At 42.7% G+C, this 22929-nt stretch overlaps 1 protein-coding gene across 1 annotated transcript; it reads left to right on the top strand.

Moving 5' to 3' along the window:
* The first annotated feature begins 691 nt into the window (after window positions 1-691).
* Window positions 692-14114, top strand: IL10RB (interleukin 10 receptor subunit beta). The gene is made up of 7 exons (XM_061359101.1): window positions 692-920; window positions 2956-3079; window positions 5388-5557; window positions 7716-7879; window positions 9714-9864; window positions 11381-11538; window positions 13866-14114. The coding sequence occupies exons 1-7, from the start codon at window positions 875-877 to the stop codon at window positions 14076-14078; spliced, it is 1026 nt and encodes a 341-aa protein (XP_061215085.1). The 5' UTR covers window positions 692-874; the 3' UTR covers window positions 14079-14114.
* The last annotated feature ends 8815 nt before the right edge of the window (window positions 14115-22929 follow it).

The raw sequence follows: 22929 nt of genomic DNA on the forward strand, positions 1-22929 counted from the left end.
AGATGAAACCTGCACCACTGGTGTACGTACCTTCACAGTAGTTTGGGCCAGGGACATTGTTCATATGTAAGTGAAGGCAGGGGGGCTGTGTGCAGCCCCATTTAATGACAGGAGCTGTCAGATGGGCTGGAAAAAAGGCTATTAAACCCTCACAAAGAATTGGCATTTTCAGTCAGTGACATTAGTCAGGTGAGAAACAACTGGTTTTTCTCTGTGATTAATAAAAATGCTCCCTCCTTCCCCCAAGTTTATGCTGGTTTTGATCAGGGATGCTAAATGTTCTGGTAGAAGTACTAGTGTTGGCATCTGGTGCAGGCCAGATCCTGAAGATAAAAGGCAAACCTTTCCTCAGGTAACATTTGTACTGACTGCGGAGGGAATTTCACTCACGGTCGGGTTTGACGCTATTCATCGTCTGGCCTCTGTTTATGTGTTATTTACCTGTGTATCCACTTTGTACCGAGCTCCCACCTCCCGCCTTCCCAGCTGCCCGCCTGAAGATGCTCTTTAGCGATCCTAAGTATCCGAGCAGCCCGTACCGCCGAGACACGTAAAGCACAGCGCCCATGAGCCCGCTGGGAAGGTTTCAGGCGCTGGGTGCTGCTGGAGAGGCTTCGGAACGGGCGGGATGAGCCGGCCGCGGTGCAGTCCGTGTCCGCTGTTGCTCGGAGGCAATCAGCCCCGCTGGCGGAGGGTTGAGCCCCGCAGCTGGGGGCGGCAGCGGAGCCGCACACCGCCCCGCCCCCTCCCGCAACGGGAAGACGGAAGGGTTTCGGGGCGGCCCCGCTCCTCGCCCGAGCGGGCAGCACCCGGTGCCATGGCGCGACTGCGCTGGCAGCCCCGCTGCTGAGGGAACCCCGCGCCGGGAGCAGCCATGGCCGCCCTCCGGTCCGCCCTCTGTAGCTGCCTCCTACTCTGCGGTGAGTCCGCCCCAGGCCTGGCGGGGGACAGCGGTGGGTTGCGGGCCCCCCGGAGGAGCGACGGTCCTCCCGCGGGGAGCAAGGGGGGAGGCGGCGGCAGGGGTCGCTAGAAGCGGCCGGCTTTGCCCTCCGGGGCCACGCTGCCTCGAGAGCCCCGGGAGCGGCTGCTGCGCGGAGGGCGCCGAGGCGCGGGCTGGCTTTCCCCCCGCTCAGGGGTTGTATCTGTGCAGGGAAGCTGAAATTGCCCTTTGGACGCTCGTGCAGGTCCCGGTGGTGAAAAGCGCGTGTGGAAGAGAAACCGCGCTCCGGCAGGCACAACGAGCGTGGCACGGGAACAGCGGTGCCTGCGCGGCAGGCACGGGCTGGGCTGCTCCGGCGGCAGACGCTCAGCGGGGCCGGGCACACGTTTCCCAGACAGGCCGTGCCCGAGGCTCCGGTGTGCTATGAGCAGTGAACAAACCTCCACTTACCAAGGGCAAACGCACAAGTATATTCTCATCAATTTGGGTCCACAGTGCCCAGTAAAAAATTGAGCTGGAGGCTTTTCAAGTAGGAAGCACCATCTGGGAAACGAACCTTCCAGGGCATCAGGCTTACTGGGGATTTACCACCCCAGCTTTGGAGGGAGCTTCCTCAAAATGTAGGCAGCGCCCTAACAAGGGTTCTTCATAGCAAGGACCACATCGTACGGGAAAGGAAAAGTCAGATGCCTTGTACTAGCCAGATTTTTCTTCAGCTGTGTTGTTCACACTGAGGTTTTGCAGCCCGTTGTTACCTGTGCCCATCTTCCTGAGCGTCCTGCACGCCTGGGGGAGACCTGCAGGGAGGAGACGATGTGGGAGCAGGAGGCTGGAGGTGCCTGCAGAGGGGCACAGTGTGTGCTCAGGCAGAGATCTCTGAAGGAGAGTGCCCGAGGTTGGTATGGGCGAGAGCATGTTTGTACAGGGATGGCATCTCTCAAGAAGGCTGGGGTGCAGAGAAGCAGGCAACTTCTGCTTTTATATTCTGAAGTGCATTCAAGTTGATTTGTTGGGTGCAAGGCGAACACTGCAGGAACTGAGTCTGTGAAACAGTTTTTATTTAAGCAGGGTCTAGATTCAAAACTCTTGTCTGCTAAAGGTGGGTAAGCAACACATTAATTTCATGTATTTATGCATCAGCTGTAGACATACAAGTTATTTATCTTAGAACACGTGTCATTAGGTTTTATTCCTATGACATTTAAGCACTAGTCTGACCTGATGGGGATTTCTTTGCCTTTGCAAGAATGGGCCAAAATCTTTCTGATTTTAGTTTCAATATCAACAACTGTTTTAAAAGAATTCAATCATAATAGTAATGGTCTGTTCATCAATACTACCTTAGAGTTTCCTTTATTCGGTTTCCATAAAGCAAGACAATTGTGTCTCCATCCCTTGTGAAGAGTGCCAATTAATGCTATTTAGTGTACTTAACGGCTCTCTTGCCTTCCAAGGTACTTTGTGTTTATCTCTTTTTCAAAAGGGTGGTTGAGTAACAGCATGTGTAAAGCTAACCCATGCAGTGATGACACAAACATGCTTTATGGTGGGTGGATGTTTTTAATTACTTCAGGCTTATACACAGGTCTATGTATAAAGACTGTTCATGTTCCTCTTAAAAATAAAACCAAAACCAGCACATCAATCCCCACAGCCATGTTATTTCCATAGTGCTAGTGAAAACAACTGATTTGGACAATCTCAGTGAGAGTTCATCCACGTAGCTTTATGGGCTCTGAGTCTTAGGCAGTAACAAGTTAGTCATGCATAATAAATGATGATGCCATGAAGACTGCACTTACTGGAAATCACTGATGCTGGCTAACTTGTTTTTGTTGCGCAAGGTCACAAGGAAGGATAGGCACCAGGATTAAAATTAATCACGTTAAAGTCTGTTTTATAAACGTTTCTGAGGCAAGGCAAAGAAAGGAGGCTGTATTTAAGTTATGGATCATTGAGAAGTGGCTGGAGGGACATACACTAAAATGTTTGTTTCGTTTTGATTGCTCCCACAGTATCTGGAATAGTGCCAAAACCCCAAAACACAAGGATTACTTCAGTTAATCTTCGTAGCATTTTACAATGGGATGCACCTAGGTTTTACAAAGGGAATATAAGTTACACCGTCCAATCTAAGAGGTAAGTCTGGGAAGTCTGTGTTCTTTAGTCCATGTTTTACAGCTGCATGTGTTCGTGATTTGTTCCTTCTTTTTTATATATAGGAAGGTCAGTAGCTGTCCCTTTCTTTTAGCTGGTGTGAGGTTTATCTTCAGAGCTAAACAACCGGGCAGGCACATTTTCTACACTTTTCACGCCCAAGGTGTTACCTGTTTGAAAGAGAACTCTCAAAACACAGTTTAGAGCGAAGACATTGTTTATTCTGCAGAGTGCTCGGTGATACATTTCCACAAATCAAGCACACCTGATGAGGCTTCTTCATTACATCTACACACAGAAGTCCCAAGGTAGTACATTCCCAGGTACAGTGATTGGTCAGTCATTTACAATGATTGACTTTTAGATTCTCTGTTTAAAGGCCATATGGATTTCTTTCACTACACATTTGTGAGTAAAGGTGTCTGTGGGCAAGGGTCTCTTATCTCAAGGGGGTGTGATTTTTAGTGTTATAATGAAGGCAGTTCCCTTCAGCAATGCCTCGAAAGTCAGTTCATAGAATCATAGGATAGTTAGGATTGGACCTTAAGATCCTCCAGTTCCAACCCCCCCTGACATGGGCAGGGACACCTCGCTCTAAACCACATCACCCAAGGCCTCGTCCAACCTGGCTTTGAACACTGCCAGGGACGGAGCATTCACAACCTCCCTGGGCAACCCATTCCAGTGCCTCACCACCCTAACAGGAAAGAATTTCCTCCTTATACCCAATCTAAACTTCCCCTGTTTAAGTTTTAACCCATTACCTCTTGTCCTATCACTACAGTCCCTAATGAAGAGTCCCTCCCCAGCATCCCTATAGGCCCCCTTCAGATACTGGAAGGCTGCTATGAGGTCTCCACACAGCCTTCTCTTCTCCAGGAAGAACAGCCCCAACTTTCTCAGCCTGCCTTCATATGGGAGGTGCTCCAGTCCCCTGATCATTCCATTGCCAACTTCTCATCAATGAGATACATGTCATTGGTCTGAGGATGTTACCCTCCTCTGGGGCCCTTTGGCCTTTTTTCATTCAGTCATCTACTCAAAACAAGACAGTTCTTCTAAACCTTGACAGATATTCACATAGTTTCTCCTGAGGTAAACTTCGATCTTCCTACTGCAAACCCTGCATTAAAGGCAGCTTTGTATGTACTTCTTTTGGAACCAGAAACACATTTTAATGTTGGCTGTTATTAGCTGTCTCTGTGTTTTTTTCCTCTATTATGAAGCTGTTACCTGTGATTCAAAGACTTAGTTCTGCAGAGTGTTTAGGACCTTACCTGATCTTCCACTCCAGTAGCAGTTTGTTCTCTGCCACCAATGCAGTCAGTTTGCCCGTGCCCTCAGTGGAAATGCCTGATGAACTGCAGGCTGGTGGCTCATCCAAGCCTTAAACTTGGGACACATTTTCTGAGGTCTCCTTTTGTCATTTTTGGTAGGTTGATTTAGGTTTGATTTGGTTTTGGCACTGTGTCATTCCGACTTGGTCCCTCCTGTTGGGAAAAGTGGTCTGTGCAGCCGAACCAAGGAAGGTGGCCACTTCCCCAGCCCAGTGGTGGGCTCCGTACCTGCCTCTGTGCTTGGCAACGAAACCGTGTGGTGGGGCAGAAGTCTTGTGCTCCTGCCAAAAGTTGAATTCTTTGGCCAAGACAAGGTAAAAGCCAAGACAGGATGTAAAGTGGAGATGTGGTGCCCACAGGCAGGTGCCTTTGGGGAGAAATCCCCCATCTTAGTTGAAAGAAGATTTTTCTGGGTTCTGGTAGCAAATACCTTTTGATCACTGCGTTCCTGCATGGGCTTTTGATGCAAACCAGAAATAGTATCATGTACTGAATGGTTGCAGTGAGTTTTCAGGCTCTGTTTTCTCAGGCTGTTCCTTATATGTGTATCTAATATTTTCTCTGGCTTTTCCTTATACGCATATCTTAAAGACAGTTCTGAACAAAGTCCAAGTTAGACAGCAAGCTGTCTTGATATTTGCAGACTTGTCTGATAACTACTGCCTGTTGAATCAAGTTTTGTAACCAATGTCAATAAAAGGGCACCTATTTACTGTATCATAATTTTAATCTCTAACTTTATCATGGCTTTATAGATGCATACAAAATGCTCAATATGTGTGTACACACTAGTAATGATGTTTCTTCTACACTGGTTCCATTTTTTCTTGTTCATGAGTCATAACTGGTTGTATCAACAAACAGATATTCCACTTTTCCAGTTAACTGAGAGGAAATACATTTAGTCATATATAATTTAACCATCATAGACATGTTGTTTCTCTTCCATACAGCATCAATTTACCTGGAGACACATATGAAAATGTGAGCACAAATTTGAGGCTCACAGAGTGTGATGTCTCTTCTCTGTCTGCATATGGAGACTACATTTTACAGGTCCGAGCAGAGTCAGAAAACGACCATTCAGAGTGGACAACCATCAGATTTAAGCCAATGGATGACAGTAAGCACTTTCATAATCTTCAGGAAAATCCACCATATTGGATGCTATTAATGCACCTTTATGGTTTGACTCCACAAGAAAACCTGTAGCATGCAGATAGTTTTTAAATGTCATTACATTGAACAACAAAACCTTAGTTGTAACATTTCCAGTTTCTGAAGGCAGAAGTTGCTGTCAGAAGGCACTGTAGATTCAGTGTTATAGCTAGATGTTAATATTGGTACTTGAAACCTCTATTGAGGGGGGTTTAAAAAATGTATGTCTTGCCCTTAAAACAAGGGTCATATCAAAACAAGGGTCATATATATTTTTCAATCAGGGAGATTCAATCTGAATCAAAGATTCAGATGTCCTGTATATCTCAGTAAGTTCAATTACTTTCTTTTTCATTGCTATGCCAGGCAAAAAGCTTTCTTTCATTTTTTTGTTGAAAATGTCAAGAGAAAGGTAAATTTTTAGGTAAGAAATCTTCATTACACAATACTGCCATTCTTTTAGAGAAGCTTGACAGTCTTCCATGAGAAGTGGTTTAGGCATTGCCTTGCATTAGAGTGTACAACGGAGATGTTAATCATGTTGCTGTCACCTGAGCTTGGGAATGAGAGGGTGGTTTTTACCAAGTAGAGTCTTTTGTTTTGTACATTCTTACTCCACTCATAAGCAAAAACCAAATTATTTTAGATTACGTAGTTAATGTTACCCAAGGCTTTTTTTCCTCACAGCTGTGAATGCAAAACCATTCATGAAGCTTCTGTTGCTTCTCACCTTTGAGAAAAAACTTTACGTTTCTTTTTCTTCCCCTGTTCTGCCTCCGTTTGCTGAAATCTCATCATTCTGTTCCTTGGATTTCAGAATGCAATTTTACAGTTTACAGCTTTGTTTTTCAAGATGCTTTTATTACCTCTCCAAAAGTGTAATGTTGATATAATTTAATCTGCCTGTAAGGGAAGCACTGAAACATAGTGACATCAACATTGCAAGTATGAGCTACAGCCAAAAGAAGATGTAATACAAAAAGTATGGGTGGATTTGCAGAGTAGAGAGCAAACCTGTAAATCATTAACAGAGTTGTAGTTTGCCATATAATTGAAATAGTGTGTGGCCTTCAGAGCAAGCTTGGCTTTGGAAAGGCAGCTTATTCCTGAATGGGAAACTCTAGGTATAAAACCACTTGGAAAGAACTACCTGGGAGTACTGGCCAGATCTCTGAGGAGGACACGAGTATTTTTAATGTCGTCATAACTGATTTGAGCATGGTATCATGATTAAACTGATATCTATTCCTATTAGTGGGTTTTTACTAAATTCCACTCTGTATTATAGGAACAGCCTAAGAAAAGCAGAGCAACCAAGACCCTCCTCACATTATTTTTTGTAAGCTGAACAAACCGTTCATGAGCTTGCACGAATGTATGGTTCAGCGAGCGGCTTGTCTGAGGCTTTTTATTATTATAGAAGCACATACTTCTAGAGGAATGCAAAATCATCTCTTTTGAGCTTTTCCTATCTTAGACACTTTATAGCATCACTGCAGCCAGGCAGAACTTTGGTGAGGCAGCCAGGGTAGAGATTTTTGCTGGAATTATAGGAGACTTTAATGGAGAGCTCATTTCCAACACAACATAGTTAACTAAGGCGAAATCATGAAATGATTTAGGTAGCTGCACAAAAACATAATGAGGAAAAGCCATTTACAAATGGCAAGAATATAATATTCAGTCTAAGGAGTACAAGAAATGTAGAAATAATTCAAATGTTTCAGTTTTTAATAATTATCACAATGAAAGAAACATTAAAACACTTCATTAGAGGTCTCCTCAGGAAAGACAGATGTTGCAGCAGCTTGGCCCAGAAGGAGAAGTGAGTAATAACCTATAGAAATAGTCCTTCCTCTCCCAGGAGTCACACAGCTGGCAAAAGGGAACTGAGTTAATTTATTCTATGGGAAATGTAGTCTGCAATAGCATCTGTTACCTAACGGCCAAAATAAATCCCTTTCAAGAGCAATTCTATAAGGAAAGGATTTATTTATGCCTGATCCATGATAGGAAATAACTTTTTTCTGATAAAATTCTTTAAAGCGTTACTATAAAAATGTCAAACTGAAAACAACATGAAACTGAATTTTGCTCTTCTCTTCCACCGTTCTAATGTATAGCCATCATTGGGCCACCTGATGTAAAAGTGAAGTCAGAGTCTGGGTCCCTGCATGTGGATTTCATAGGCCCTTTTGCTGAGCGTGACAACTGGCCTCTGAAGCAGTATTACGGTTCATGGAATTACAGGATACTGTACTGGAAGAAAGGCAGCACTGCTTCTGGGGTATTGTGACTCCATGGTTTTGATTCTTGCTTTTCTTGGTAAAGTACCATACTGATGAAGTTCTGAAAGCTAACAGTACTGAAGTAAAAATGTATGTCTACTAATTAGTGTAAGAAAGTCTAGTCACTACAACTGCTATTCAGAGCAAATGGCAGCTGTGTACTTAAACAGTAGCATTGATACAATTTGCTCTTTCTATAATTAGAACTGCTACATTATGAGAGTTTATTCCCTCAGTTCAGTGATGTGTTTATCTGTGAATGCAGGCTTCCTCACCAAAACCCTGAATGTCATACATACAAGCAAGGGTAAATTTAGAAGCTGTAATGTCAGCAGTGTCTGTGATCATGGCTACAAACTGACTTAGGTTCAACTCTCATGTCACTGAAGTATTTGTGCTCTTTGTGGGACTTTGGGCTTTGAATACCCCCATGGATGAGGCTTTATATTAACTGTGGTCACCTTCACCTCTTCAATTTCCATAAGTTGTAATTTGCTTCCTTCCTCTCATGACCAGCCTCTTCCACAGACAGATGTGTCACTCAGCTCCCCACAGAATGCATGGAGAAAGATCATAAATAATATATTAATTATAGCTCATAGATTCTATTACAGGAAAAAAGGAAGCCCTTTACTGGAAGATACCAATCACAGTGTAATTAGTGCTTTGTACATCAGTACAATTTTCATATAATAAGACTCCACTACTTATAACTGTGATTTGTATTTGTTATCCTGGAAAAATTCTTAGGCATTCAATTCCAGGAAATGAGGGGTCATCATTTCCAAAAAACAGACTACAAAAAGTGAAGGTATTTCTGCATATGGGATGGAAATTTAGGCAAATATACAGAGAAAGTGAGAGGTTCAGGTATAATCTGTGCTTATAACACCTCAGAGCAGAAGCCTGGGAAATTTCATAGGGATCAAAGAAGCAGAAGGCATAGACTATGTAACTTCATAGGTTGTTTCTGAAATAAATCCTTGCTTATAATGTTAAAACTTAGCTATATAGTCTCCTCATCCCTGAGAAAGAACCTGTTACTGCATAATGGGCATCCTGTAGGAGCTCCTATACTCTTCGGGAACCCTATATGGACATAACCAATCGTGCCTCTAAACAGCAAGTTGCATCTGCTGGCAGTCACCTCATAGCAGCCAGAAAGTCAGTGATGTGAATGGTCTCAGAGTGACGACAGCTGAAATCCAAGTAGAGTTATTGGTTATTTGACACAGGCAGGGACTCTCATTCTGCCTTTAAAAGCCTTGTTCACATTGCAGCTACGACTGCTGGCATTTGTCCTACTAAATGATGAGATGTCCTGCTAAAGGATGATCAGAGGGCTGGAGCACCTCTCCTATGAAGACAGGTGGAGAGAGATAGGCTTGTTCAGCCTATAGAAGAGAAGGCTCTGGGGAAACATTGTAGCCGTCTTCCAGTAACTAAAAGATGCCTAAAAGAAATCTGGAGAGGGACCTTTTACAAGGGCATGTAGTGATAGGATGAGGGGGAATGCCTTTAAACTGAAAAACGTGAGACTTAAATTAGACATTAGTAAGAAATTCTTTACTATGCAGGTGGCAAAAGTTGCCCAGAGAAGCTGTGTCTGCCCCATCCCTTACAGTGTTCAAGGCCAGGTTGGATGGGGCTTGGAGCAGCCTGGTCTAGTGGCAGGTGTCCCTGCCTGCAGCAGGGGGTTGAGACTGGATGATCTTTAACACAAACCTTCCAACCCAAACCATTCTGTGATTCTAAATGTAACTGTAATTACTTAGCCAGACCACTGGACTCATGCTTTCCTTTTTTTTGTGTGTGTGTGTTCTCTGTTATTAGGTAGCTCATGTAGACACTAAACATAACACTGAAATCCTATCTCAGTTGGAGCCATGGACGATATATTGTATTCAAGTGCAAGCAGTTATCCCCGAGTGGAACAAAACAGGGGAACTGAGTGAAGTGCTTTGTGAGCAGACAACCCACAATGGTAATACCTGGTGCAGCGCGGGAGGACACACACTGTAGGGAGCTGGGAAATGTGTAAAGCCATTCAGAACGGCTGTCAGTGTAACATGTGAAACTTCCAAAAATGGATGTGTTTGTTACTGCGGTATTGTTTGGTGGTTAACAGCTATGTACCTTTGGAGGGCAGGAACTGGAAACAAAGTGAAAACTACAAGCAATATGGCACAGATAGCATGATGCTTTACTTCACTCCAGAACCCTCTATGTTCCTCATACTCTGCAAATCAGAGTTAAATGGAGCATGTACTCTTCACTAATCATTCTGTGTCTGAATTTCTTTTACCTTCAGCTGTATTTATTATCCTATGAAAGCCTTTGTTGTGTATTCATCACTGAGAAAGGAATTGGCCCCTGTTCTGCAGTCTGCTTCACCTGTGGTGACAATGCCCATGCCCGTCACTAGGGTAGGCCATGGTGCTCTTTTCTCTGTGAAACAGAGGATGTCCTAATTAGTAATATGAACAAATATTTTGTTCAGGCACTTTCATTCTCATTTTGAAGGTAGTTACGTAAGAAAAGCACTTCCCAGCCATGCCACCTAGGCTGCTGTCTGTGGAGTCCAGCAGTTAAACACCATGTGGTCTGGCTCTGTTGCCTTAGCAGGGAGCTTCATGTCCCCAGTTAAAGAAAGGATGATACACATTATGTCTCTGAAAAAGTCAGTATTTCGGATAACAGGCCATCAGATAACATGAAAAACCAGAGGCAGAAGCACAAGAAGGAAGCTCTCTGTGGGAGCTGCTGGGCTAAGCTGTTTCTCATAAGTTTTTTTTCTGGTAAAATATCTCCTCACATATTTCTCCTACATGAATACTACCTGTATGCACTGCAGTTGAATCGCACATTGGTTTTGATGGTGGTGTTCCTTGTTAGTTCATGGCTAGACCAGTGCTTAGCATGCATAGGTTGGTTTAAAACATCTATACAGGGATGTATGGATACATCTCAATTCCCGTTGCCTGTTGTGAAATCCCCAAGCATGACCTTTATTTTTAATGGCTAAGCAGTTTTGAATTTTATGGTCATTTTCCCCTTGCTGCCTTTACTTTGCTGCCATTTTTACATGATACTGCCTTATAGATGCTTCTGTTGGTCTTTTTTCCTTTAATCATTTGCCTAGTCTTACATCTAGAATCACCTGTATGTGTAACCGTAAATGTCTACATATGCTGGTTTGTAAGGTTGCATTGAGAACTTCAACTCAACCTATTCAGGCTAAAAATTTAAGAGTTAATAATTATTTTACATCTGGAAATGAAGACTTATTTTTGCAGTTACAGTTTTGTGATAGTTTGGTTTGGGGTTTGGGGGTTTGGGGGGGTCGGTGGTTTGTTTGGTTTTTTTGGTTGGTTGGCTTTTGTTTTGGTTTGGTTTTAATTCCATGGAGAAAGTGATGATTTGAAAAGAATGTATCCAGAAATTAATAATCACAGGTTTATGTTTGGTTTGGTTTGGTTTGTTTTTTTCTTGTCTTGCAGGTGTAACTCCTGTGTGGATTGTTGTGACCATTCTTATAGGATCAGCATTGGTCGTTGTGATATTTGTTCCTGTTTGTTTCTTTTTGGTTTTGTATCTGTATCGACTCACCAAACATGTTCTCTGTCCTTCGTATGTTTTCCCACAACACTTAAAAGAGGTTTGTTTTCTACCTAACACAGTTAAAATCGGCAGAAGCGGTTGCTTTTCAAAAGCTTTCTGCGTCAAAACCTTTAGAGCTACTTTTATTTCACCTTTTTTCATTTGCACCCGATTGTGAGCTGTCTGTAAAGTGCAGGCTGTTCTGAGGGGAGTTTAGACTAGAAGGAGCAATGCTGGTTATCTGTTGTCATACAGTTGTGTACAGTGAAACTCACTCTTCTGCCAAACACAAAAGCCATTCAAGTAAGTGTTAAATGATGAAGTTGTGAACTTTGGGAAAAGCTGACAAAGGAAGGTACTTTTCTGTGTGAGAAAGGTAGCGGAAATTAGTTCATTCAGTATTTAATTTCTGGTGTTATAAGGTCACGCATCGTGCATGTATGTTATCTTGCACGTTCAAGTTCTGTGGAGCTGCAAAGGCATAAGTAAGAAGCAGTGATATTAGACTTCTTTTTGAAGTATACTGATGTATAATAAACTCTAAAATACTGTAATGTTGAACAGTTCTGTACAGAATGGTCCAAAATGTTTAAAGCTGAACAATTTAAAAACCTGGCATAGGCTTTTATTCCTAAAGTAACTGCATAATTTGCAACATGAAGCTTTCTATGGCTTAGAAACAAGATGTTTTCTTTCATTTTAAAATGAGAGAATAACAGGTGTTAACCTTCTCTTCCTCTTTTTAGGTTGTAAACAATTGAAATATGTCTCCCCATCTCATTTTAGACTTACAATTGCACATTTGAAAGGAGGTTCTTTCACAAACACAGTAATGAGTTTTAACTTCAGTGAAGAATGTAGTGAGATCTTAAAGTTCAAAATAAAAGCAGTGAATGTTAGCCATTACTACTAGGGAATACCACTGATCCTTGTTACCCATATAGCAACAAAAAAAGGCTGTATCAGAATCTCCTCCAAGAAACAAGGCTGTAAAGTCTGTTACATATGCCAAAATTAGCAGCTCTGCTGAATTTCATAGAATCATAGAATAGTTAGGGTTGGAAGGGACCTTAAGATCATCAAGTTCCAACCCCCTTGCCACGGCAGGGACACCTCGCACTAAACCATGCCACCCATTTTCTGCAGTTTCTCTCGTCCTTCATTTTGACTTAGAGTTCATCAGGTGAAGGCTTTGCAGCAGACTTAGCAATTGTCTTGCACTTCAAGTTGAGTGCACAGTGAGAACTGGGAGCAGAGCTGCTGGGAAGGTAGCATTGCTCTTATCAATACAGGATGTGGTCAGATTTCATTTTGCTCACAAGCTTCTCACAAGAAAGGGAGAATTTTCATTTTGTGCTGGTGGATTATAATGGTAAATCAAAGTAATCAAAGCCAGTCATGCTTACCTAAAATTACATTTATCAAAGGCAGTGGTTTCACTACATGAACATTTGAGATTGCAGGTTACTGATAGAACATTTCAAATCACAGTTTGCTATAAGGTCTAATAGTAACATTAGGTTGGGGCGGGGGGTGTATTTTGTAAGTACAATGAGAGGGGCTCCTGATAGAGCATCTTGTTTCTTATGTGAAATATGCTAAAGTAATAGACAGGGGTCAGGTTACAAGAACACAACACAGTTGTACTCCTCCAGCCACCACCATTAAAATGAATTGCCATTTCAGCTGCCAAAGCAAGTGGTTAACATGTTATTATGATGTTGAGTAGGTGTGCAGTTCTTGTTGACATTCAAAATGTTGACAGTCATGACATCCTGTGAAGTCCATGTTGATTCTTGAGGTTCCATCTTACCGGTAGGACAGTGAGTGGGAGGAAGCTGTGATTTTCTGATACTAAAATTAAGTCATTTTTCTCACTGAACTGCATAGCCTTGCAAAATTTCCATCCCTCGCCTTTACTTAACAAAATGGTTATGGTTTATGTTGGCATTTAAAGCATCACCATTTGATGTCTGCACAGACAGCTCTCTGAGATGGCAGGAACAGTTCACATCTCTTGAAGCTGTTTGGCAAATCTCTCTGCAAACTACTTCACCCCCAGCCAAGTCACCATTTTTAGGTTTTTGGTTTCCAAACAAAACCTAGGTTTTTGTTTTATTTTTTTTTTCTTAAGAAAGTTTATATTCCAAAGAAATCACTAACACCTAGGATATTTTCTTGCAAATAAAGGCACTTCTGCCTTGCTTCCAAGCCTTGCACAGGATGTTAAAGTGAGCAGGGAGGTGATTAGGTTGTTGCCACTCTGGGACTTCTTAGGATTGAGAAAAGCAATTGATGTGTGGAAAATAATGTAAAACATACTTCTAAGCAAACAGGATGGAATGGCTGGTGCCGTCTAACTCTCATTTCCTCTTCCCTTCACAGTTCTTGAACAAGCCTTCCAGTGGTTCACAGACTTTTTCTCCAGTCCCACAGGAAGAGCATCTTTTTTATGATAAGCTAACTGTCATTTCAGAAGAATCCAAAAGTCACAGTGATGAGAGTGGACATGAAGCCAGCAAGACACCAGAGCACCTTCAGGACTCTGAACAAGAAGATTCTGATTCAAGAACAGTATCAGTTTCAGAAGAGGCCTGAATGCACTCCTCATACTTCAAAGGAAAAGCAAATGTCTGTTGAACTTATCTTCTAATTGCTACAGTCTTAAGACAGTAAAAATGAATACATGAAGATGTGTACACAGACTTTTGACAGGCTCATACTGTTTTTTTGAGTACAAGAAACTTGACAATAAATGAGGAATTAAGCAATACATAATTTTTGCTACTGTTTGTAGTGGCTCACTGTTAAGTTGTAGCAATACCTGACACTGTGTCATGACATTAATTTAAATAGCAATTGCCTATAATACTAGATAATTTAATTTTGATGAACTATTTATTGCAAAAGTTAATAAAACTGAAATCTTATATAAGGTTTGTAAAAGAAAATCCTATTTTGTAAAGTAAGACCTGATCTGACTCATTTTTTGTAATGAGAAATTGTGTGTATTTCTTAAGGATATCCCTAGTGGCGTGATCTTTTTATTAAATGTTAAATGTTTTTTTTTTACCTGATGCAAAGTTGTAAAGTTATTCTGATGGTATGAACTTGATATGAATAAACCAAACACAAATACTCGGTGTGTTTTGCAGTGCAAGATGTTACTCATATCTCATTGCTAAGGATAATGGGAGTGTACCAGTGGACTGATAGCCCTCCACGTTCAGGTATTTCTCACTCCCCTGAGCCTCTGCCCCACAGTTTCTATGGCTAATTAAATTTTGGCTGCCTAATCCAGAGTCCAGTGGAAAACTGCAGTTCAAGTGGGAGTTAAAAGGTAGGTTCATTTTATTTATCTACTGAAACATCGTCTTAATTAACAACAAAAGAAAATCCAGGTTGAGGTGACTCCCATATTACATGTTATAATCTCATTGGCATGTGAAGGTTACATCCATGCTAACGCTGGGGCATAAAGAGTGACCCTTGCACTGTGTACTGATTTTGTGATGTGAGTCTTTTTGCGTGTATTATTACATGAAAGGAGAGTGAAAAAGAAAATTCTGTCAGCAAAAGTAACGAGTGAAGTTGTGTGTAAAGCATAATATTATGCTGGAATTGCAACATTTTGGGATGTGTTTTTGAGGTTTGTTAATTAATGCATACATACACACTTCTAGGGAACCACTGCAGGAGAAAACATGAGGAAAACAGGCATTGATTCTTTGTACCACTTTGCAATCTGCCACATCTTTTCTGCACTTGTTGATTTTCATGATACTTTGGTTCAATGCGGAATATGGAAAAAATGAGGAAGGATTTTCATTTCAGTTTTTCTTTAAGGCATTTGTTTCATTGATGCTTTTCTCCACATCTCACCAAAGCTGCTCTGTGAGTGCTGATTCCAGTAACAGCCAATGTCCTGTGTCTCATATGCCTCTCCACTGTAAAAATTCAGTTCCCCGTGTCTTCCCTACCCTTTCTACCACAGTAGCAGCTTATTCTGTGAAATGGTTTTGGTGGGGTTTTTGGGCTTTCAGAAGACAAAAAACACCCAGCATAGCTTGTGTGGCCAATGCATGTGCTAGCTGGCTGGCCAGCTGCTGCCAGAAGAGAAAAGGGTTGAGATTTCCCTGCCTTTTCCTCAGCCTTTTAGTAGAGCTGCTTTCATCTATCTAGTGGCTGATTTTCATAGAAGAGCAGGAAGTTGTTGTCTATCAAATGTGGCTGAAATCAATCAGCTGGTTCAAAGGCTATGATGACGGCATAGACAAGGCAGTGCTACGTGATTTGTCACTTCATTACAGGTTCAATGGTAAGCCAAACTGGGGGAGAGAAAAAAAAAAACCTTGGCTATTCCGCGAGAGTCTTTTTAGATTAAAGCAGGAAGAATGCGTGCAACAACATCGCCTCTGAACTTTTGAAAGGTTGGCTTCTCCCATTTAAAAAGAGGAAGCGTTTCCCCTCATGTGTTTGCCAATACCAATTGTGCTATCACATGAGAGGAGAGGGAAAGACTGTTCTCAGAATGCTGCTTCCTCTTTCAATGCATCAGACAAGGGAGGAAAGGAAGGATTTGTTCTGACCAGTTTCTTTGTTTAACTTTGACATGATGTCTCTGAAGAAACAGCTGCTTTAAGTTTATGTGAGTCCATCTTCAACCTATATAAAATCTGTATCACTGTCACAAAGCCTTTATATAGTGAATTCCAAATTGCAAAATATGTAAGATTCCAGCTGCACCACAACTAGCATAAAATAGGAATGAATTCCGCAACTCTGTATCTCAGTAGGTTGATGAAGTTTCCAGAAAGACCTGTACAATCCTAGCAAAGGTTCAACCCTCAGTCATACCATGCTCCAGTTGTCTGAGGACATCAAGCTGACAGAGCTGTTAGACTATGCTGTTGCTGGTGTTCTAATGCAGGTAAGCAGGTAAATAAAGTTAGGAAACTATATGCCACACAAAACAAAAATGAAGTCTCCAACGCAGAATATATGCCTCTCTGAAAGGCATATATTATAAGGCATATAACTACTCTGATAGCAGCCTGTGATTGTCTGGTGCCAGAAATCTTACTTCACACAGAGATAACTGCAGTCAGGGCATCCTGCAACACTGATGTCTGCTTGCTTATCTGTTCATCCTTTGGTCATATAAGCATCCAGCATGTGCATTTGTGCAGTGCAGTGAAGCATTGTTAGTTTTCCTGGTTATAAAGGAATTCAGAAGTAATATTAAATAATGATTTGACTTTTGCAGTACTGTGATGAATGCTTTGTCGCTGACTTCTCGCCTCAGGTCAAATCACTTGACTGCATTGTCCTTCTCATTCCCTCAGGTCTTAAATGAGGATTATGTTATGCAGGTACCACAGCGATGGGAGAGACAGATGCCTCCTAAGTAAGAAGACAAACACCATGTGAATAATGACAGAGCAAGCAGGAGAGGGGCAAGGCCTGTAGCTAATGTACAGCACCCAAAAAATCTCAGCAAGATCTTGAAAGGGACAGGGGAAGCTGTATGTACGGTGACTGTTAGAAGACAAGTTAACTTGCTGAAGCAGGCAAGGTATTTCTTGGATAACTCCAATGGTCTTTGCTAGATTCCACTCTTCTGACCTCAGAAGGGGGTTTATGACTAAAACAACAGCAACAAGCTGTACTTCAGAGCTCCTACATGCACTGCTCATTGAGACCTGACTTGCAGTAAACATCAGCAAGCTCACCTCCGGGCATGATCCACAGCAGTTGAAGGAACCTGCCAGACAAATGAGGTTGCTCCTTGCCACAGAGCAATCAGTTAGCTTGAACTGCAAATTACAATGAGAAGGGATATTGAAATATTTTGGAAAACTTGACCTGCTATTATGTAGCTTTCCCAATGGGAAATACCCCAATCCCAAAGAGAATAGAGTCTAAAAGCAAATTTTATGACACATGAAGAAAGAAGCAGGGGAGGGAGGGAGAAGGCACATATCTATTTTTATGAAGTGGGGTTTCATGTAATCACAGGAGTCCAACCCCACTTTGTCCAAGAAATGTAGAAATAGTGCCCAAACTTCCAAATGCAGTGCTGGGAAAGAAGTGGAAAGAAGCAGGGTTGGGTTTGGTTTGGTTTTTATTATATACTTCACTTATAATGTTTTGAGCTTCCAAAACTATGTAGAAAAACTATCACTCAGCTGCAGAGTATCAATATATTCACGAAAGTTTGCTCTAATTCTTTTCAATGAACACCAGCGAACATTGTGCAAGAGGCAGAAGCAGTAGGTTATATTTTGAGTTTAGTAAGATTTTTCGTAGTATCTTACAAGATACTGTCACAGATACATTAAGGAGTAATGAGTAATTTGTGTCATGTCCATGACAGAGATGAAAACAGTTAGAAGACCACAAGAAGACAGAGGTGAGGGAAAGTTTTCTAATGATGAAAACAGAAAAAGTATAGGAAATACTGTCTGAGAAGTGGCATATTAAAAAGATCCCAAACAAACAAAACCAACAGCTAAGAGCCCAAATGACCGTTAGGAAGGGGCGAGATACAACTGATCCTGCCTTGCGCCTGTACAATGAACTCCCTAAGGTGCTTCCTTCCTGAACTTACATTTCTGTGCTTTTCAAACAAGATGAAATGCTGTATTTCCTTCTTTTATCCTGTTCCAGAGCTGACATGAGAAGAAACAAGCAAATGATTTCTCCTTTGTCTCTCAGCCAACTGAAATAAATTCAGTGAGGCCTGCATGGCTTGGTTTCCTCCATCACATGTATGTTTTGGTATTGATGACCACAGGTGCACACATTGTCTTCCTTTCTGTTTGGTTGCCTGTGCACTGGAGATAGAGCATCTCTACTAACAGATTGTACTGACATCAGTTTTTGTTTCTTTATTCTATAATATCAGTGAGGAAGCCGCATTCAAACTTACCAGAATACAAACTGTAAATATTGTAATTATTTAGTAGGTTATGAAATATTTCTACAAGTAATAAAATAGTAAGCTACATGTAGTTCGTTAACTGGAGCACAAAATAGTTAGTGAAGTGTGGTTTACATGAAATAACTTGCCATAAAAAATGTTTCCCTATAAACTGCCTGAAGACAAGATAATAAATTATCACAGAATAAATCTGACTCAAGGTCGGAAATGCAATGCCGTATCCCCCTAAGCATCATGTTATATCTGTGTATTTATCTTCTACAGGCTCAACCATAATGCATCACTTGTTTTGGTAATAGCTCACTTTTGATGTGCAGAATGTAAATTTGGTTAGGTTTGGGTTCAGTTTGTTTTTTTCTGGCAAGGCTTTCATAGCTGAGCAGACTTTACCATGATCAGCTCTGCTTTATAGATGTTTTTAACCAAACTCACCATTTTAGTATCACAGTACCCTGTATCTTTCAAGAATACATTTTGCATAATACCTGCAGCCAGCTCCTACCTTCAACATGCAGATTTCCTCCCACTAAGATGAAAAAAAACCCCAAAAGCACTAAGTATATATCTCAGCTTTCAGCACTTCACAACACTGCTAGCCGAGAGCTCGTAGTCACGTACACTCAGTCACCAAAATCTTCAGATGTCCAGAGCCTTTCTCTCATCCCATAGCAACTGCTGCCAGCACAGCCCATAGTCCTGTGCTCCTTACCTTGGTCCCAAGAGCCTGTGGGAAGCTGAGAGAGGCCCTACGAACCACTCCAATAGCAGCAGCCTGCTCCTGGTGTTGCTCACATCTCTGCAGCAACAGGCTGCAGATGAAGGTGTCTGTCCAAGTGCTCCTGTGTGTCTTGCATCAGAAAACATGACACTTCCAGGAAACAGTGAACCTTGTGTGCATGTTTTGCACACGTGGTCTGCACATGTACAGCAAATCCAGCAGCCCTGGGAAAGGGAGGAATGACCCCGAGGGACACACCTGCTGCTTGTTCACAGTAATGACCATCTTATGATGGGAAACAGCTGTCTAACGCTGGCTCTGTTGGACCCCATAAGGGTGTACTCCTCCTGATCTGCAGAAACATAGCATCAGTGATGCACAAGGTGAAGGCCTGTTTGGTGTCAGCCATTAACACTGTGGACATAACAATGTGCCACTTGAGTTCCTTCTCAAGGAAACTGCCAACCTAGAGAGCCCTAGTTCTTGTGAGGAGCACAGCCACTCGAGATCACCAAAGAACTGTCCACAACAGACTGCCATCAGAAAGGCTTATCTCCTGAAAATGGCATTCCTGATTCCTATGAACTAATAAAAGGTTGCCATTTCACCCCATTTATCAAAGAGCACTGACAGTACAACCGCTACGCTGAATGTTGCTTTGAAATCCTCCTATTGAGATTGCAAAGGCACTTCAGCAATGCTCATCGGCTGAGTTGAGTTTTTTTGCAGCTTCAGAAAAAGGATAAATAACAGCCTTTGTCTTAAAGAGCAATGAGTTTACACAAAATCAAACAGGAAATTGTGGTGAAGCTGACAATACATCACAGATTATGCCCTACTTTGTTACCTTCATCACAACATGCTTTCTCCTCACTGACTGTCCACTATGTCATAGGATAATCATGCAAGATATGATGGCCCACACCAAGTGGTATGTAATAGGCTATTATTCACTGTTATTCTGTTACACAATAAATACACTTCCACATTATATATTGCATTGCGTATTTATTGATGCAAACAAATTAGTAATGGAAACTAGAAACTAAAATTACATTGACTGTTTAAACACTCCATAAACTGTTTTTTGTTTAAAGAAGTTGTGCTAGGTACAAGCACTGGTATCATACTAGAGAACATTAGACATTGTGTGTTTCAAAGGACATGGTTATTCACAACCTCTTGTCCACAGAGTTCACTGTAATGGTATCAGCCTCTTCTCAATCATCAGGTTTTTTGGCAGGACAACTTTGGAGCTTTTACATCCCTGAGTTGGGTAATGCTGCGTATATGTTCATTCATTTACAGGAATCAATAGCATCTGCATTTTGTAAGTACAATTGGTACTGGCTTTTAACAAGCAAAACTGACATTGGGGTTAGCTGCTGATGACCATCTCAGAAAAGGAAATCATTGAAAGGTTATCATATAGAAAAAAACGATGTAAACCATAGAAATACTTTGGATCAAATTTTGCCATCTTAGATGGTAGAAGTGATTTGCCTCATGGACTCAAGAAGGATCCCTGCACTTATAACCCAACATAAACTTCATTTTGTGGATTTTTGCATCTTGCCAACTAGCTACCCTCAAGCATTTCTTAAGACCTACAGGCCAAAAGAATTAAAGCTCTAGTTATGTATCGCTTTATTCGTATCCCAAAGAGCCTGGGCTTAGGAGATGTGCTCAGAGCATGTGTAGCACCTCACAGGAAAAGAGACATGAACAGCAGCTAAGAACACCTTTATTCAGAAGTACGCCTGGAAGGATTATCATCTCCTTAAGCAACAAAAAACTGTAGCATTTATTAAATACCTAGGATGTAGAGGACACAGACCTTTGCCTACCAGAGTTTCAAATCCTCATCTCTGAACACATTGCTGTGATCACTTAGGAGCTTCTTGCTTTGAGAGGGTAGGAAGCGAAAGGTAAGACCTGACTTCTACCCTCCCAACCACTGCAGCTGGGCAATCTCATGAAAAACATGAAACAGAAAAGATGAGCTTTTTAGTCATAAAACCAGACCTTCTGCCTGCTTTTTGCGAGATGGGTGCAAGCCCCACTTCAGGAACTGCAGCATGCACGCTACATTCAATACTCGCCGTAGTATTTGTTCAACTGGACTGCACCACAACACAAATTCCCCCAGACAGGTGCCCTATTGAACAAGAGGAATTACATTCCCTCTCCATGACTCAATGCATCTTGTGGTTTCCCAATTTTTAATTTTATTTTTGATTAAGCTGAATGAGGCACTTTTTGTGACCTGTGTGAATGGGCTCTATTGATATTTACAGAATCATAGAACAGCTGGGATTGGAAAGTGCCTTAAGATCATCTAGCTCCAATCCCTTGCTGTAGGCAGGGCCACCTTCCACTACACCAGGTTGCTCATCCTGGCCTTGAACACTTCCAGGGATGGAGCATTACAAACTCCCTGGGCAACCCATTCCAGTGCCTCACCACCCTCACAGTAAAGAATTTCTTCCTTATATCTAACCTGAACTTCTGTTTAAGTTTGAACCCATTACTCCCTGTCCTATCACTACATTCCCTGATGAAGAGTCCCTCTCTGGCATCCTTGTAGGCCCCCTGCAGACACTGGAAGACTTCTATGAGGTCTCCATGCAGCCTTCTCCAGGCTCGACAGCCCAAATTTTTTAAGCCCAGGTTTTTTTTCCATGGGTTGGGATGAAGTAACAGCGACCAGAAAAGGGCAGAACAACGGGTGGAAACCCAAGCGCTGTTAAGACGGCACCTCAGAGCTGCCCAACCGCTAACCCCCATCCAGGAGGGCAGAGGTCCTGTTAGCCCTGCATGAACCAGGACCCAGCAGCAAGCCACCTGCCCACACCGAGCACAGCATTAGCTTGCATTTCTTGGCGCACACCCAGCAGCGCAGAGGCTGCTGCGCGCAGGTCAGAAAGCGGAGTTGTGCCCTCAAGCAGATAGAGCAGCCCTCCGAGGAACGCTCTTCCCCACCCGCCGGGAGGCACGGGGCAGCTCGGCACTGCCGCCGCTGCCCGCACACCAAGGATGGCCTCTCCGCTGCTGCTTCTACTTCAACCGGCCGCAAGGGACAAGTCCCCATGCTTGGGGCGAGCTGCACCAGCCTCATGGCAGTGAAGTGCTGCAGCGGGTCCAGAGAGCTAGTGAGGATTCTAGAGCACAAGTGTGATGAGGAGCAGCTGAGGGAACTTGCGGGGCCTTAGTCTGGAGAAGAGAAGGCTCAGAGGGGACCTTATCGCTCTCTACAGCTACGTGAAAGGAGGTTGTAGTGACATGGGTGTTGGTCTCTTCTCCCAAGAACAAGTAGTAAGACAAAAAAAAGCTAATGGCCCCAAGCTGCACCAGGGTAGGTTTAGACTGGATATTAGGATAAATTTCTTCACAGAGAGGGTGCTCAGGCATTGGAACAGGCCGTCCAGGGAAGTGGTGGAATCACCGTCCCTGGAAGTGTTCACAAACCGTGCAGATGAGGCCCTCAGTGACACGGTTTAGTGGTGGACTTGGCAGTGCTGGGGTAACCGTTGGAATTCATCTTAAAATTCTTTTCCACCATATCTGATTCTATGATTCACGGGTAGGCGGCAGAACGCGGAAACACGCGCAACTGCCGCAGCTCTCCGCGGCCGCAGAGCACCCAGCCTCCCTTCCTCTCCTCAAGCGTATCCCATTGCCGCCACCGGACTGTAAAAGCCTAAAGGAGTACCAATGCCCCGCTATCAGTCGCTCCTTATCACAGGGAGCCCTGTGCTACCGCGCCCGCCCGGCCTCCACCCCTTCCC

This window comes from Neopsephotus bourkii, unplaced genomic scaffold (genome assembly GCF_033783945.1).
Source record: "Neopsephotus bourkii isolate Nb327-2 ecotype Australia unplaced genomic scaffold, CSIRO-AGI_Nbou_v1 NB_962, whole genome shotgun sequence".
NCBI lineage: Eukaryota > Metazoa > Chordata > Aves > Psittaciformes > Psittacidae > Neopsephotus > Neopsephotus bourkii.